The sequence below is a fragment of the Pyxicephalus adspersus genome, chromosome 10 (assembly GCF_032062135.1).
Source record: "Pyxicephalus adspersus chromosome 10, UCB_Pads_2.0, whole genome shotgun sequence".
Taxonomy (NCBI): Eukaryota; Metazoa; Chordata; class Amphibia; order Anura; family Pyxicephalidae; genus Pyxicephalus; species Pyxicephalus adspersus.
The window spans coordinates 27,848,024-27,862,843 of NC_092867.1; the positions used below are offsets into that span (position 1 = coordinate 27,848,024).

At 34.2% G+C, this 14,820-nt stretch overlaps 1 protein-coding gene across 3 annotated transcripts in view; it reads right to left on the bottom strand.

Moving 5' to 3' along the window:
- Positions 1–14,820, bottom strand: part of LOC140338838 (protocadherin-15-like) — a 548,986-nt gene that overhangs the window by 94,084 nt on the left and 440,082 nt on the right. For all 3 annotated transcript variants that reach the window (XM_072423159.1, XM_072423158.1, XM_072423157.1), the window contains 2 exons: positions 8,931–9,040; positions 5,575–5,715 (listed from right to left, as the gene is read on the bottom strand). In XM_072423159.1, the coding sequence (XP_072279260.1) occupies positions 5,575–5,715; positions 8,931–9,040 (251 nt within the window). The remainder of the gene's footprint in view (positions 1–5,574; positions 5,716–8,930; positions 9,041–14,820) is intronic.

Below are 14,820 nucleotides of genomic sequence, written 5' to 3' on the forward strand. Positions count from 1 at the left end.
ACGGTCACTGTTGTGTTTAATTACCTTTCACTAAACATCACCCTAATCTGTCTCTACAGATCAGTTCAAAGAATTCCTCATGTAGAAAATTTAAAGATTTTTTTTCTGTACTACAAACAGCAGAAGTCTATTTCCACTAATGACATTGAATCCCAGATGCAATAGGAAACTTTAAATAATGTCCTTCACATAAGGCTAAATTTGTCCATATTTTCTTTTAATAATTTAAACCATACCTAAACTCGGAATTTTTACTTAAATAAAAAGGTTGTCTACCCTTTTATGTAAAGTAAAAATGTAGTTTTTTTTAGGGGGTCAAGAATGATTGGGAGTGCAGAGCCTGCCGGGTTACCTACGACCTATGCCCAAGCAGTGTGAGATCGGGTGACATAGGAAGAAGATCACAGCCTGGCGCTCCCTCTGCACCGGGCTGAAGACAGATACCAGGACCACGCGGGACCCGATCAAAGAAACCTCCAATTGGATAGACTAATCTGCGGTATTGAAGGTAATTGTGATTTTATTGTTTTGGGTTTACTTCGCTTTAATCCCCCTAGCGGTAATCCCGAGTGTGACTCAGGGTGGATTTTACTAGCAAAAAGCGGTAATCCCGAGTCATACTCGGGGTAACTTTAGAAGCCCCCCTTACCTTTGCCCCGCGCTCCAGCGGCGATCTGGTGGTCCCCCTGTGATGCCGGGGCGCCGGTCCATCAGGGGGCGTGGCTGGGCGAGAAATTTAAAAGCAGATTACCGAGTTATCTGCTTTTAAATACCATCCGGGTCCCTGCCACACTGCTGCTCGCATCAGCAGTGAGATGCAAAGCACAATGCAGGACTTCTGCATTGTGCTTCACATCTAACTGCAGATGCGAGCAACAATAGTAAATTCTGGTGGTGATGCCAGCTGGCACCACCCCCGGAATATGCTATTGCTGCTCGCATCTCCTGGAAGATGCGATGCATAATGCAGAAGGTCTCCCTGGAGATGCAGAGCAGCAGCAGCAGTGTCTGGGAGAGGCGGGTGGGACATCCCCACTCGAATCACCCCGGAGGATGTGACATCTTCCGGGTGATGCGAGTGGTGATGTATTCAGGGGTGTGGCCGGGCGGGAAATTTAACAGCAGATTACAATGTAATCTGCTTTTAAATGGGTTTTACAGTAAAAAAAAAAACACTATACAGCATACAATAAAAATAAAAGTACATTTTTATATTTTATTTTAAATTACATTGTTGTTGTCTATTTCATTATTTTTTAAAATTATTATTTATAATTATGTATTATATTGTAATTTATGAATATAATATAATAAATAAGTATAATTATTATACCCGGGAGTTAATCCTAAGAATTACAGGCCCACAATATAAACAAAAATTTCTATGCAAAAAAATTAGGATCACTTTTTGCATCAAAAAACTGACAGAATTAGAACGTTAGGGCGTTTAAATTACAGCACATGTCACCAACGCGACAAAAGCAAACTTTTTTTTTTTTTGGGAGATTGTATAATAAGGGCAGAGTTGGTTATTTAGAGTGATATTGCAAAGGATATATTTACATGTATACTATAATGCATATGTATTTATTATGTCATTTAATGTAGGTATGGCATCTACTATGTTTTCCACCCCATTTTTTATTTTTGATTTATTATGCATTTATGCATTTCAATTTACCTTTTTTAATTATATTGAATTTCTGTAAAAAACTTTTTTCTGTAAAAATTTTTGCTTAAGCTTATTTAATTACCTTTTTCTTTATGCATAAACGTCTCCTTGCTCCATCGCTGATGCTGACATCATTACCTTGTCCTGGTTTAAGGTCTTCAACAACCTTGATTTACCAGGCCTGGAAGCCCTAACTCCATCTAATTGTACATTCAGCAAAAAATTGTGATCAAACATTTTTTTTTTATAGTTTAGTTTTTAATACACCACTTTAAGTGTATTCCAGTTCACTGATGAAAGTGTATCTTCTCCAGCCTTGCAGAGCTTTTATAAATCAGGCCCAATGGGCCAAATAGTAGCGACTGATTGCCAAATAGTAGCAAATGATTTTAAGAAATCCATTTCAGGTTTGCTGGAGCTGTCTTGGAGTCTTTAATTTCATTGAGCTGTTTTCCCAGAAAAGGATGCAGTGCTTAAGGCACACTCCTTCCTTTCAATAGCTAGCCTACAGATGAGAATATTCAGTCTGCTTCCTACCATTGCCAACTGCAAGCTGACTGTAAACCTTAAAGGGCTGACAGTCAACAGCTATCAGTATACACTGATATGTGTCAGCAAATTATCAGGGTATACACCAGCCAGCATTCCTGTACTGCTATTACTATTATTAATTAAAAATGTATGTGTATTTTTAGTCTGTGGAATCCTATTCTATAAGCTATACTTAGAATTTTTAGATGAACAGCTGTTTTATGGTTTTCAAGTAATTCCAAGCAGTTATCTATCATTTAGTATGTTATAATTTTGGACCTACAAAAATACTGAAACAAGTTAACTTATGTATTTAAAGTTTGTCCAATTACTAGATTATTCTATAATAATGATATCAATTAAAGTTAAAAAACAGTTGATTAAAAAAGGCAACAAGTTTGTTTTTCTGTGGCTTTTAACATTTTTTGCAATTTTGCCTAGATTTGATTTAATCTGACTCTGTCAGATTGGGAGGCAAATCTGCAAAATATTTGATTTCTTATGAATTATTGTCTATAGCCACCAATTTCACAAATATTTTCAAATCCCCTGAACATGGTACTGTCACCAAAACACATGAGCTCAGGGTGGGAGCACGACAGTCACCTATGGAAACATTGCTCTTGATAAAGGCGTGGTTTTCAGTAAATTGAAAAGAACATATACTTTTTACATTTTTTGAACTTTTTAAACATAGCTGGAGGTCACTTTGCATTGTAATTTTTGTCATTAGCATCCCAATGCTTCATGATGCTACAACGTTTGCCCAAAGCCATTTGGCATTATCTCTTTAAATGTGTACACTTTAAATCATAAATTCAACTTGAAAGCCTATGTTACAGTTTGAGAACAATATATAGCAGTGTACTCCCCAGCCCCTTTTAGCTGGGAGCGCCACCAGGCACTTTTCATTAACCACCTGGCTGTTTTGGGTAGTTACTGAAGAGTTGGGTCACAATACAGGGGCTGCAATTTCCCACTCAGCTTAAAAAAATTTCTGGGTTCAACAGTATGAGGATAGTGTCAAATAACTGATATAGATTGAAGCATTGGGATGCAAATGAGTGAATAATTTGCATGTCATTGCCAAGTGTAGATTCAAACTGACAAAAATTAGTGCAGAATTTCTATACTCATTCACAATTGTGGATCAATAACAGTGTTTTGTTTTTCCTGAACTGGTATTCCTTTTAGTTAATCTCAATTAATTAGGTTACTCCTAATGTAATTACAGGGAAGTTTTATATGGTCATTATGAGAGTTACTGGTTTACCTAAACTTAATGTAAAGTATGTAGTACTGGATTTCAAAGGTAAATATGAAATTTAACAGGGATGTGTATTCCTTTACTCAGAGAAATCTCTAGCTGTGCATTACTTCCTGGCTTTATGGGTATTGGTAAATCCATCTAGAAATACAATACTGCTATGAAATTACTTTAATCATTCCTCTGTGGTAGTTAATTAAATTATATATTTGAAATTCAATATAATTACCATACAAAATTCTATAAAAAATGTTAAAATGCAATGGAACATTGTTTAGGGGGGGGGGGGCACTTTTCTAATACTGGGACAATATGGCATTTTATTTTAATTCTTCAAACATCAAAATTAGATGTGTTTGTCTTGACTGGTGCAGCATGTTCTAAAGTAAAAATAAAAAAATGCCAAACAAAAGTGTAACACCAAGCCCTACAACTTTTTGTTTTCTTGAGTACTGTTTAAGATGTGAGAATCTACTAGTGACTATTAATGTTTTGTTTATATATGTTGATTTATATAGTGGTAACATATTATGCAGTGCTTTACAAGTCTTCCTCATAGAAGCTAACAATCCAATCCAATGCCCTTAACATAGTCATATGTAATTACAACATCCAAGGCCAATTTTTCAGGGTCAACCGATAAGTCTACCATTATGTTTTGGAAGAGAGAAAACAACCCACACATGTTTTTGTGTTTATGTGTTTGGGAAAATAACATTCTGGTTAAGATTTGAACCTAGAAACCCTAGTACTGCAAAGTAAAGAGTGAAAGCCCTGGAGCCACCATGCCAAAACACTAGTGTGTTACTGTCCTTTAGTCTCTGGTCAGAGGTCAGATTAAGTGGGCATTCCTTTCTGAAATTAGAATGTTACATCCACTATTTCTTGAAAGTGTATGTTAATACATAGTTATATACACTTTAGACTAAATCAGATTTAAGTTTTTGCTTATAACATGATTATTTTATCAGTCTTGTATTTGAAGACATTTCTGAAAAAAAGACCTATGAAAAATAAGCATTCAGTATAAGTAAGCTGATAAGTCTTACCCTTGTGCTGACTGTCATGTCAGTTAGCCCATCTGTCTCTGCTGTATCATATTAGTTAATTAAAACTGTACCAAATGACAAAATTTGCCAATGACTTTAATAATGAAGTTCAATAATGCCTCTTAGTACTTTTACAATTTTAAAATTCATATTCTTGTTAAATATTTTATATCATTATGGAGTGATTTAAATGCATTTATCCATTAATATTTTATACACAATCATATTTAAAATTCATTAAATCAGAATAATTATTACTTTTAGATAATACACCCCTGCAGAATGGCAGAAAAATAAAGACTTTGTTATTGTAAAATAGTAAACTCTGGCACTCAGTTAATCTACATTATGGCTAGGATTGATATAGATATTCTTGGAATTACTTAAAAGGGAAATGCAAAAAACACAAATTAAAATTTCAAGTAAATAATTATATATATGTCTTCTGTAGGTGTAAGTCTTTGGTATGGTATTTAGTTAATCAATCATAAATTATTCCCATGTTCTGCAAGCTGATCCTCCCTGTGCAGTGTTTACACTGGTCTGTTCCAAGCTGCAAAACAGCCACACGAAGTGTATACGAACACATTGAATGCTAAATTAGGTTTATATAAACAAAAAGGCTTAGCTACAGTTTATCCTTAAAAAATGAAAAACTGAATTAATAACAATTAGATTTCTGCAATTTGAATTCATTGCCAAATGTGAAAATAGACACCCAATGTTTAGAAGGATGTAGATGGGATTCCATATACACATAAATGCATATTCTGGCAAGCATGAGTAATACAAAAAAATAAAACATGGTAGACAGATTCATGGGCAACATTAGCTTAACTCCAAAAGTATTAGCACTCCACAAATAGCTTTATATCCAAAAGTATGTCACATTTTTACATCTTTCCTGCAGTTTTGAAATACATTTGTTTCACTTATACAATTTTAAATTTCAGGACATAGTGTCCTTAGCAAGAGAGAAATGTATGGTTCTTTAACAATGAGCTGAAATTTATGAACAGGAACATCACTTTCACAGTAAATGAACTGTAACTTACTTTTAGAGGTGGCTCGTAGATTATATCTGGCCACTTGCATAGAATCAGCTTGAATTCTAAGCTCATAGCTTGTAGTGTTTTCATAGTCCAGTGGTTTTACAACAGAGATAACCCCTGTGATATTATCAATGGCAAATGCACCTGTATAGAGGGGAACAAGGGTTTAGGAAGATTATCTTGAAATACAAATGCAAAGAGAGTGATTAGTTGAAGAAAATAGAACAATATGTTATTTGAATAAATACTTAATGCATTTTCACTTTAGCTACTGAAGAAAACCAGAACAAATAATAAATATGTAAATACATAGTTAATAAAATTCTAAATTTAGGATGTTGGAATTCTCCAAACTGCCTGCATAGAAAGATGAGGAAAGAGACAGGATACCGGAGAACGTGGAAGGTGAGGATAGTAACAATGACCTGAATGACAGGTGTCAAGAAAACATGAAGAAATTTGGACATCCAACATGTCTGCATTTAGTCTAAAGAACTTCTAAATTTGTATACAATACATTGGGTCAGTGACCAAGTATATTGAAGACATTTGCCCTGATTTATTAAAGCTCTGCAAGACTGGAGAGAATACACTTTCATCAGTGAAGCTGGGTGATCCAGCAAACCTGCAATTGATTTCTTAAAAGTAATTTGTTAGCAAATGTTTTAATTCCTGAACTAGATCAATTCCAGGTTTGCTGGATCATCCAGCTTCACTGATGAAAATATATACTCTCCAGGCTTGGCGAGCTTTATTAAATCAGACTCGGCAAGAAACCTAGGTAACTAAGATTTTCAAAAGAAAAGGTAAGCAATAGCAGTCCATATATTTCTTCAGAATTTGTTTTTTTTTTCTCATTATGCTGCTCAATGCTGGTGGATGGTATGTAACATTGTATACTTTTTAGAATTTCATTATTGTATCTTTCTTTTCAAGCCTCTGCAACAATACTAAAGCTACGTACACACGTCAGATTTTTATCGCCCGATAATCGGCATCGGCCAATTATCGGCCGAAAATCTGCCGTGTGTACAGTCGGTGTCGTCCATCGTCCGGACGACCGACCTGCCGGATCCACGGACGATGGACGATCCTAATGAAAGGGAAGGGGAGAGCGCGCAGCAGGGTGCCGCTCCGTCGCTCTCCCCCTCCCCTCTCCATAGAGCATGATTGGTGCTGTATGTACAGCACCGTTCATGCATCGTGCACTCCCTTGTCGTTGGAAAGGATCGTGAAAGATCCTTTCCAACGACAAAAATTGGAAGTGTGTACGCAGCTTAAGGAAGAAATACCTCAAATTACAAATGGTGATAGTTCAGGTGGGTTTGTCATTATAAATATAGTCGAGATTCAGAACCAGATTATTATCTTGAATGTATGGGATAAAAAATATGAATTTGGTAACATATGCTTTAGCAAACAACAAATTCAGACAAAGTCACATAATTAGATTGTTTCTTTGGATGATTATATTAAATTGTGTAAAATAAATAAAGATGTAGTTAAAGCAACACATTATTTTGTTGAGTGGAATATTTTGTAATGGGTCTAAATTCCTTTAATACTCAGGTAAATTTTTCATTGTATTTGCTATTTCAATTACTGTATTTTAGTTAGCCCTAGTGTATGAAACTTCTAACAAGTTGCAAAGCTGCTGAGCTGGGTACTCAATGTGTTAAATTTACATTGCAGATTATAAGGTTAATTGTCATGTAGCAGAAATGTGCACTGGGAAAAATAAATCTTTTTTTGTGCCTTTTTATATGTAGCACAATACAAATAATAAGCTTTTGTTGAATGAACCTTGGGTTCAGTGGGATTTCTATTCAATTGAATGTCACAACACTTCCAAAAAGGATATAGTAACATTAATCATTCCTGGCATATATGTGAAAACTGGTTCTCTTTTTTTTATATATGTGAATGGCTTTTCCCAGTTGTAAATTATCCTTTTATCTCTCATTGTCTGTGTTTTCATTCTTCAATCTCCAGTCTTTTCCCCTGGGAATGCTCCCACTATACAATGATAGTCTTTTACTATGTGCAAGTAGCATGTATCACAGGCAAATTAAACACTATTAAATACCTAATTCCACTACTGAGGCTTATTCAGTGCTTCAAAGAATTATAATTTAAATACTAAAGTTAAGATGTTCTATGGTTATTGCAAATGATAACTACAGCAGAAATAAGCATTGGAGTCAGTAGCTGTAGGAAAGTAAACATTTTGTTGGTAAAGAAATAAAAGCTATGGAAATAGACCCCTGTTAGAAGCAACATTTCAAACAAAGTATGTTTTTACAAGTATACATATTCTTGACATTTATAAAAATCATATACTAGTACTATACCATACCATAGACTTTGTGTGTAGGAGGGCATCAAATGTTCAAACAACTGTGTCTCCAATTTAAAAATAAAATTAAAATAAAAATCCTGCAAAAGAGGAGCATTAATCCCCACTTTATCACTCAGTCATAACATGGATCTCTTTTCTCTTTCAAAGTCACAGCTTCTGTCCAAGGCTTCAGTGGATATCCAGTGTGGTGGATACCTGCATCACCCGCTGATATGTTCTTTATGTGGTAGTGGGTAGAATTGTTACTTTTTATCGACTCTGTCGCATTCATTTACAGATCAAAAGGGTGAAGTGTATTTTTTTGAATGCCAGGTAAAGAATCTTAGTAAGCATTTTTATTACAAATAAACTGTTTCTGTGTAACTCCTTATCAACCCTTAGAATAATCTAATCAGCCCTAATTTTTTTATTTCTGTCTTTCTCACCATTAATGTTTAAAATAATTTTTGCAAGACACTATCACAAAAAGAGAGCTTTGTTTGACATAAAAAACATAATATATGTTTCACTTTGTTATATGAACTAATGATTCATTTACTAGTTATTGCCAAATATATAGGCCCATAGCGAAAATATAACCATCATTTAAGTCAACGGAAGGTGTGGAGGTGGAAAGCTGAACTGGTCTTTTTTTAAAATAATAATTGAATCATTTTAATCGTTTTAATTTTAATAAATACACAATTTGTAGGTAAAATTAGTTGCTTATTCATTTATCTAGTTTTGTACACTTTTATTTTGATAACATTGTTACGGAGAAGCTCAGCAATTATCACATTTTGCTATGTTGGAGCTGGTAGGTTTTATGTGCCAAATTTTTTTCCATTTAGGACCTGCTTTCAGGGGGAGCTTTTATTTTACATTTGTTTAGGTATCCTATTTTAATTTATAACTGCAGGCTCCTTTTTCAGTAGTTAATTGCATGATTTTTACAGTTTTATTTATTTTTTTCTTTTGTAAATGACTTTACATACTTTAAATAATAAAATAAACAGCCTACCTTGATCATTCCCTGAGATAATTGCATACACAATAGTCTGGTTCAATGCTGCAGCCAATACCACAGTAACAGTGTACCCAATTGGAGCAGCTTCACTCACTGGTGGTGGTCTGAAAGAGATTATATTACAATCTTTAAAACCATGATATGCAATACTTTCATTGGTTGTACAATATTGATTCACTGTAACTTTGTATACATTAGCTAGTGGAATGACTGCTATATAAGGAAAAATCTATTCAATAGGAATTGTTAAGGGAAAAGTAACTGGCATCATTAAGACAGAGAATGTACTATAATTTGCTTTGTTATCTGTGATTGATCTTGACTATTTAAGGTTACCTTTCTTTTTCTTCTAATTTACAATTAAATCATGTCAACGTGACCTCCTATATTGGTACTGTAGGATTTTTCCTACAGTACCATCTACTTTTAACTTACTTTCACCCATACAGACAATCACACCTTAACACAATTTTAACAGGTACTATCTACAATTAAAGCGTACCTAAACTCAGGTTAATTATTTTAAACATTATTTTGTTTGACTCAAAAACATCTGCTTCCTCTCTTCATTTAGACTTTCAATATAGAAGATTTCAGTTTTAATGATAAATTACTATTTGAAGAATCATTCTTTTCAATTATTTTTCAATTGTTTTAGATTAGGCAGTAAGATGTTAGTAACTCCATTTACTTATATATTCAAATCTATTAGTTAAAGTGGATGTCAATCCCTAGAATTTTGCTATGATGTGAAAATCTGCTCAGCATATTTACACATTATGGCAAACTTTCCCACCAAAGTGCCTCCAGCGCTGTGATGTCTCTCATTGCTGCCACAGATATTGTGTGTGTGTGTATATGTGTATATGTGTATATATAACAATTTTGGCTAGAGTATGAAAACTTTTTTTCTAACTCTTCAAATCTTCTCGTACTTTTGTATTATTATATTTTTATATTTGATTAGGTTTTGCAGTATTTTTAGAACACACTTTAAGTAAACTGGTTACAATTTTTAGTATGCTATTTAATACGGATGCAGCTTGTAAGTAGTATATATTATCTTTTGTGATGCCAATATTATGTTGTGAAAGGTAACAGTCATTTGGCCATGTTAAAAACTGGATTAAGCAAGCACAAGAAAAGATGGTTTGTGACAAAACAGTGTGGTAGCCCTGGTATGTAATTGTACTGAAATGAAAAATTATCCTAGGTGGACATATTTCAAATTAAGCCAGCTTAATTTTGACAGAGAATCAGAAAACATAAATTCATGGCAAAAAAACACTTAAAATTTCACCTTCATTACTAAGGCAGAAAGGGGAGGCAATGTCATGTCAGTTTGACTGTGCACTCTGGCAAATAGTTAGGAGTGCTCAGAATTTAAAACTTCTTTCCTTTATAAACCAATCATTTAAATGAATAAACTTTTCTGTCTTATTCTATTTGGCCTTGAAAATCCATTTGGGGATAACTATTTGCATGTCCTTGAAATATCTGCACTGCTTTTGTAGCCTTAGTCATAAGTATTTACTTTTTGCTTGATTCCTGAAAAATGTTCATGTGTTTATCTTAATTTATTGTTTTGGCAGAATGTCTGTTTACCTACTGGAAAGAAATATGATTTTTCTGTTACTGTGTATAGAAAAAATGACTGATAAGAGTGATGCATGACATGGGTCACTTAAGGTTGTGCCCAAATGCAATCTCCATGTGGATTTGTATGTTGGAAACCAGCACTTGCAGCATGCAGAGAGTGGATGTTCCCCTTAATTGCTTGTATCAATACTGGCCAGTATTTTGTAAATGAAAACTGTAACATTGGGATAGGTTATTAGCTATTATACACCCATGATCCAATATCTTCAGTTTTTACTGAACAATTAGGCTGGCTAGGCAGAGTGGCTGATGTCATTAGAGATTGAAAATGTATTGGCTGCAATACAAATTCTAATTAAATGACTAATGGCATCTCATTCCAGAGCATAGAAAACAAAAGCTCCCAGCAAGGTTTACATGTGACAGGACTCTCAAAGGATATAAATCTGCATTTTTAGACAAAATCTAACTACTCTCTTTTAGCAAGTTTTATTTTATACTGCAGTGGAATTATACCATACAGCTTTCCTAAAGTAGAAGGTATGTATTAAATCAAACATTATCATTCAAAAAGGGGCAGAAATAAAGCTCAAACTAAGTGTCCGGACTACCATCTGTAGCAGGTTAGTATTTCCTCTGCATGTTTTGCATCTGCAGGAAGTTCCAAGTACATTGTAGTTCCAGCAGGATCAACTGATAATTTTTGTATTTGTTGAAAATGTTGGAAGTCTGTGACAAATTTAACCCAAACATCAGTCATTCACCCTATAATGAATAAAGTCACTGATGTTTGACTATCTGATTTAACATCAAGCTGTATTGCTATAAATGTCTTTGGCAAGTATAGCACGACTATGATGGTTGTCATTCAGATTTGCCCAACAATAAAGTTAAAACAGTGTGAGGATTTTCTAGCCTTAGGACCTTCTTGTATTTGAAATTGGGCATGTGCTCCTCCTCTCCATAAAAATCGACTGGAATCTGGGTTGAAGAGGGGGAAAAAATGCATGTAGTCAGCTTCCCTCTTGCCAAAAATCAAACCCACATCTGCCTCCAAAGATAGCAAGGCCATTGTTGAGTGAAAGGGCTTCATCTTCTTCACCCATGTGTTGTGGAGTCTGTGAGTGGGGAGCTTATATGGAATCTGAGATCTTACTAAGGGGGCCCTTAACCACTGGGAACATCTACAGGGGGTACATAGGGTTACATAGTACGCCTTGCCTATTTCCATAACGGTTTAAAGCAGCCATAAAATTAATTATATCATTATTTTTTTACTAATATTTACCTATCCAGCAATCCTAGTATAGGTGCCTGCGATGATCCATCCTTCCAGTGGCAGAAGCTTCCAATCCCACGTCAGCTGATCTCCTCACACTGACAAGAGCTGCATCCACCTTGATGGAGCTCCAGTCATTCATTCAGCAGAGGACAGCTGTTCCTATATTCCTTGTTTTATTTGTTCAGCCAGTTACACAAGAAGGCAATTGGGAATAGTGGTCCCCAGCCGTCTTGTTTGAATGCAGATGTAGGATCTAAGTACTGCATGGATGATACATCTAGGGGCACCAATGGGCTCCTATACACATTGCCAGATCCTGCAAAAGTCAACATTAGTATAATAAAGTATAATATAATTATAAAGTACAATTTTTTTCTCATTTGTGGTGTCATCATTTTTATTTAGGTCTGTTGTAATTCTATCTGGGAATGGGTAAGAGCTACTCTGCATCCCCTACTCAAGTTTTTAAAAATGTGAACAATTTTCATTTAGGATTCTGATGCAATCTCTTGTACATCTGGTATTTAAGTTTTAAGGCTCAGCATATCTGGCTTGTAGACTATAACGGCTGTCACAGGCTACTGCCCTTATTGGCTGAGCCGTACTCTATGTAGTAATGGTTGAAATTGCCTCTGTCATGAAGTTCAATAGGATTTAAGTTTGGGCTATGAATCAACCTGAACATTAGGGTCATTTCAGACTAACAGTCTGCAAAGAGAGCCAACTTTGACCAACACTAGTTCTTAGCTTTAAACATTTTAACAAATACACCCATCACATCTGGCTGAATGGTGAGTTGAAATATAATATTTTTTTTTTGTTACTTGGTTTAGACTTAGAGTAAGTATCTTGTGGCATAAGGTATCTTTATGAACTGTTAAAGTACTTTTTGTTTTTAATGTAATCATTGGACTATATATATAACACTAAACAATATAGTATAAGTAGTCACTCTTTTATCCTTTCTGCATGTTTATAAAGAAAGTAAATTGGTAATTATAAGAATTTTCAAATATTATTTTTTGTTGATCATTGTAAATCCTTGTAAAGTATATTCCAATATTTTGTTCCAATATTTTCCAATATTTTCCAAAATTCCAATATTTTGTTAAATAATAAGAATGATGAAACAGAATGAAGATGTTATAAAAAAGTAATTTGACATATGCAACTTGTCTATAAGCGAGAAAAAAAAAACATTAAGTTGACTTTGATTTTTTAATAAAAGTTTGCTAAAGTTTAAAAGTAATTTTTGGCACTATTGCATCTTCACAGGAGTGCTGACATGGTTCTTTTTGGGATTCATGACCTAATTTTGCAAGCTCTATTTTTATGCCTGTAGCAACACTGTCACACAAAGGAGTGTTAATTCATTTGCCTGACAGTAAAGGACATATGTAAATTGCATTTTAGAGAATGCTTAAGAAACCTGGCTTGTTAGACTTTATAGAGTATCCTGCAGTCAACCTCGAGCAAAACTTCTACTTAATGATGACCCCATCAAAAAAGGATTTTTTTTATTAGATATATTTTTAACATTAAAATAGCACCAATTATGAAATGATTGTAAAGTTTAGGCTGCAGTTGGTGTCCAAATCACATTATGACTTACCAAAATATTTTCAATAATGTGAACAATTTCCATTCAGGATTCCTAGACAATCTCTAGTACATCTGATATTTTAGTAGGCACCAAAAGGAAGTATCACTGCTTTGTTAATAAATGCTCAAACTAAAAAGTAGTTGACATAAATACATAATTCAATGTTTCCCATATAGCTGAAATGTTGGATGTTTAATCTCATGACACTCTCTTTACACAGGTGTGTCTGCAACACCTATTAGAAGTATGTCTTATTAGTAGAACAGTATAATATAAATATAAAGTGAAATGCTGCCATGCTGTTTTGAGGCTCTGGATGCATATTTTGACATGCATCCAGATGCATGCATATTTATAACTTTGTTTGACATGCATATTTGAAATAATAATTTGTCAATGTAGAATTAACATTTTAGGGCTTGGTGGATTCATTTTATAGGAGCAAACTACAAAATTAGTCATGTGCTTAGATCATTTTTAGTTTATACAGGTCATCTTTTGGTTATGAGATATTTCTGGATACAGTTCATTGCCTTAAGCCATCTACTTTCTGCCTGTCACTAAGCAAATATAAAAAAGAGTAGAGCGGAAATTCTGCACATTGCAACTAATATCATACTGAAGTTTTGAGGTTGTGAAAAAATAGAGCCAAAACTAAAATGTTTAACCCACAATGTAAACTATGAACCCACCAAAACACAATTTTGTGAAGTGTGTATTTAATTATTATTATTATGTAAGCTGCCATAGTTGGAATACCTTTAAAGAATGCTAATTGTCTGGATGTAAAGGTCATCTTTCAGTTTCAGTATTTTTAACATGCAAATAATTGTGCGGCATATCATTTTGGGTCAGTGATTTTAGAAGATATTAAAGGCAGAGTATTAAAACACCAACCAAGTCAACTGTTTTTTGTTGAAAACAGGTCTCGGAAATGGTATCTTGCATAAACTCTGTGTTTAGGTCCTCTAAGATATTTTAAGAAAACACAGTAAAAAAAACAAAAACAGAAAAAAAAAAAACTTCAATGTTCAGTAGCAATTCATACATACATGTATACATGTTTCTACTAGGGAAAATAAAGTACAGTGCACCAATCACACTCCAAGCACTCAATGCAATGACAAAGAAAATATAACATAGGGTGCAATGATATTGGTATGTGGTGAATAAGAGGTTGCATCGAGCAGACAGGCTCTAAATTACAGAAGAGATATTCTATAAAAGAAGCTGTATGCTGAATGTACATTCTTGACCTCGATGTCAGAATACATAAACTCCTATGCTTAGGGTTATGTCATTCTCAACCGGTCAATCAAGATGGCCAGGTATCTGGAACCCAGAAAAGGAGGGGAAATAAGTGTAGTTCCACTTTAATTTTTATAATTTATCGTCAGGTA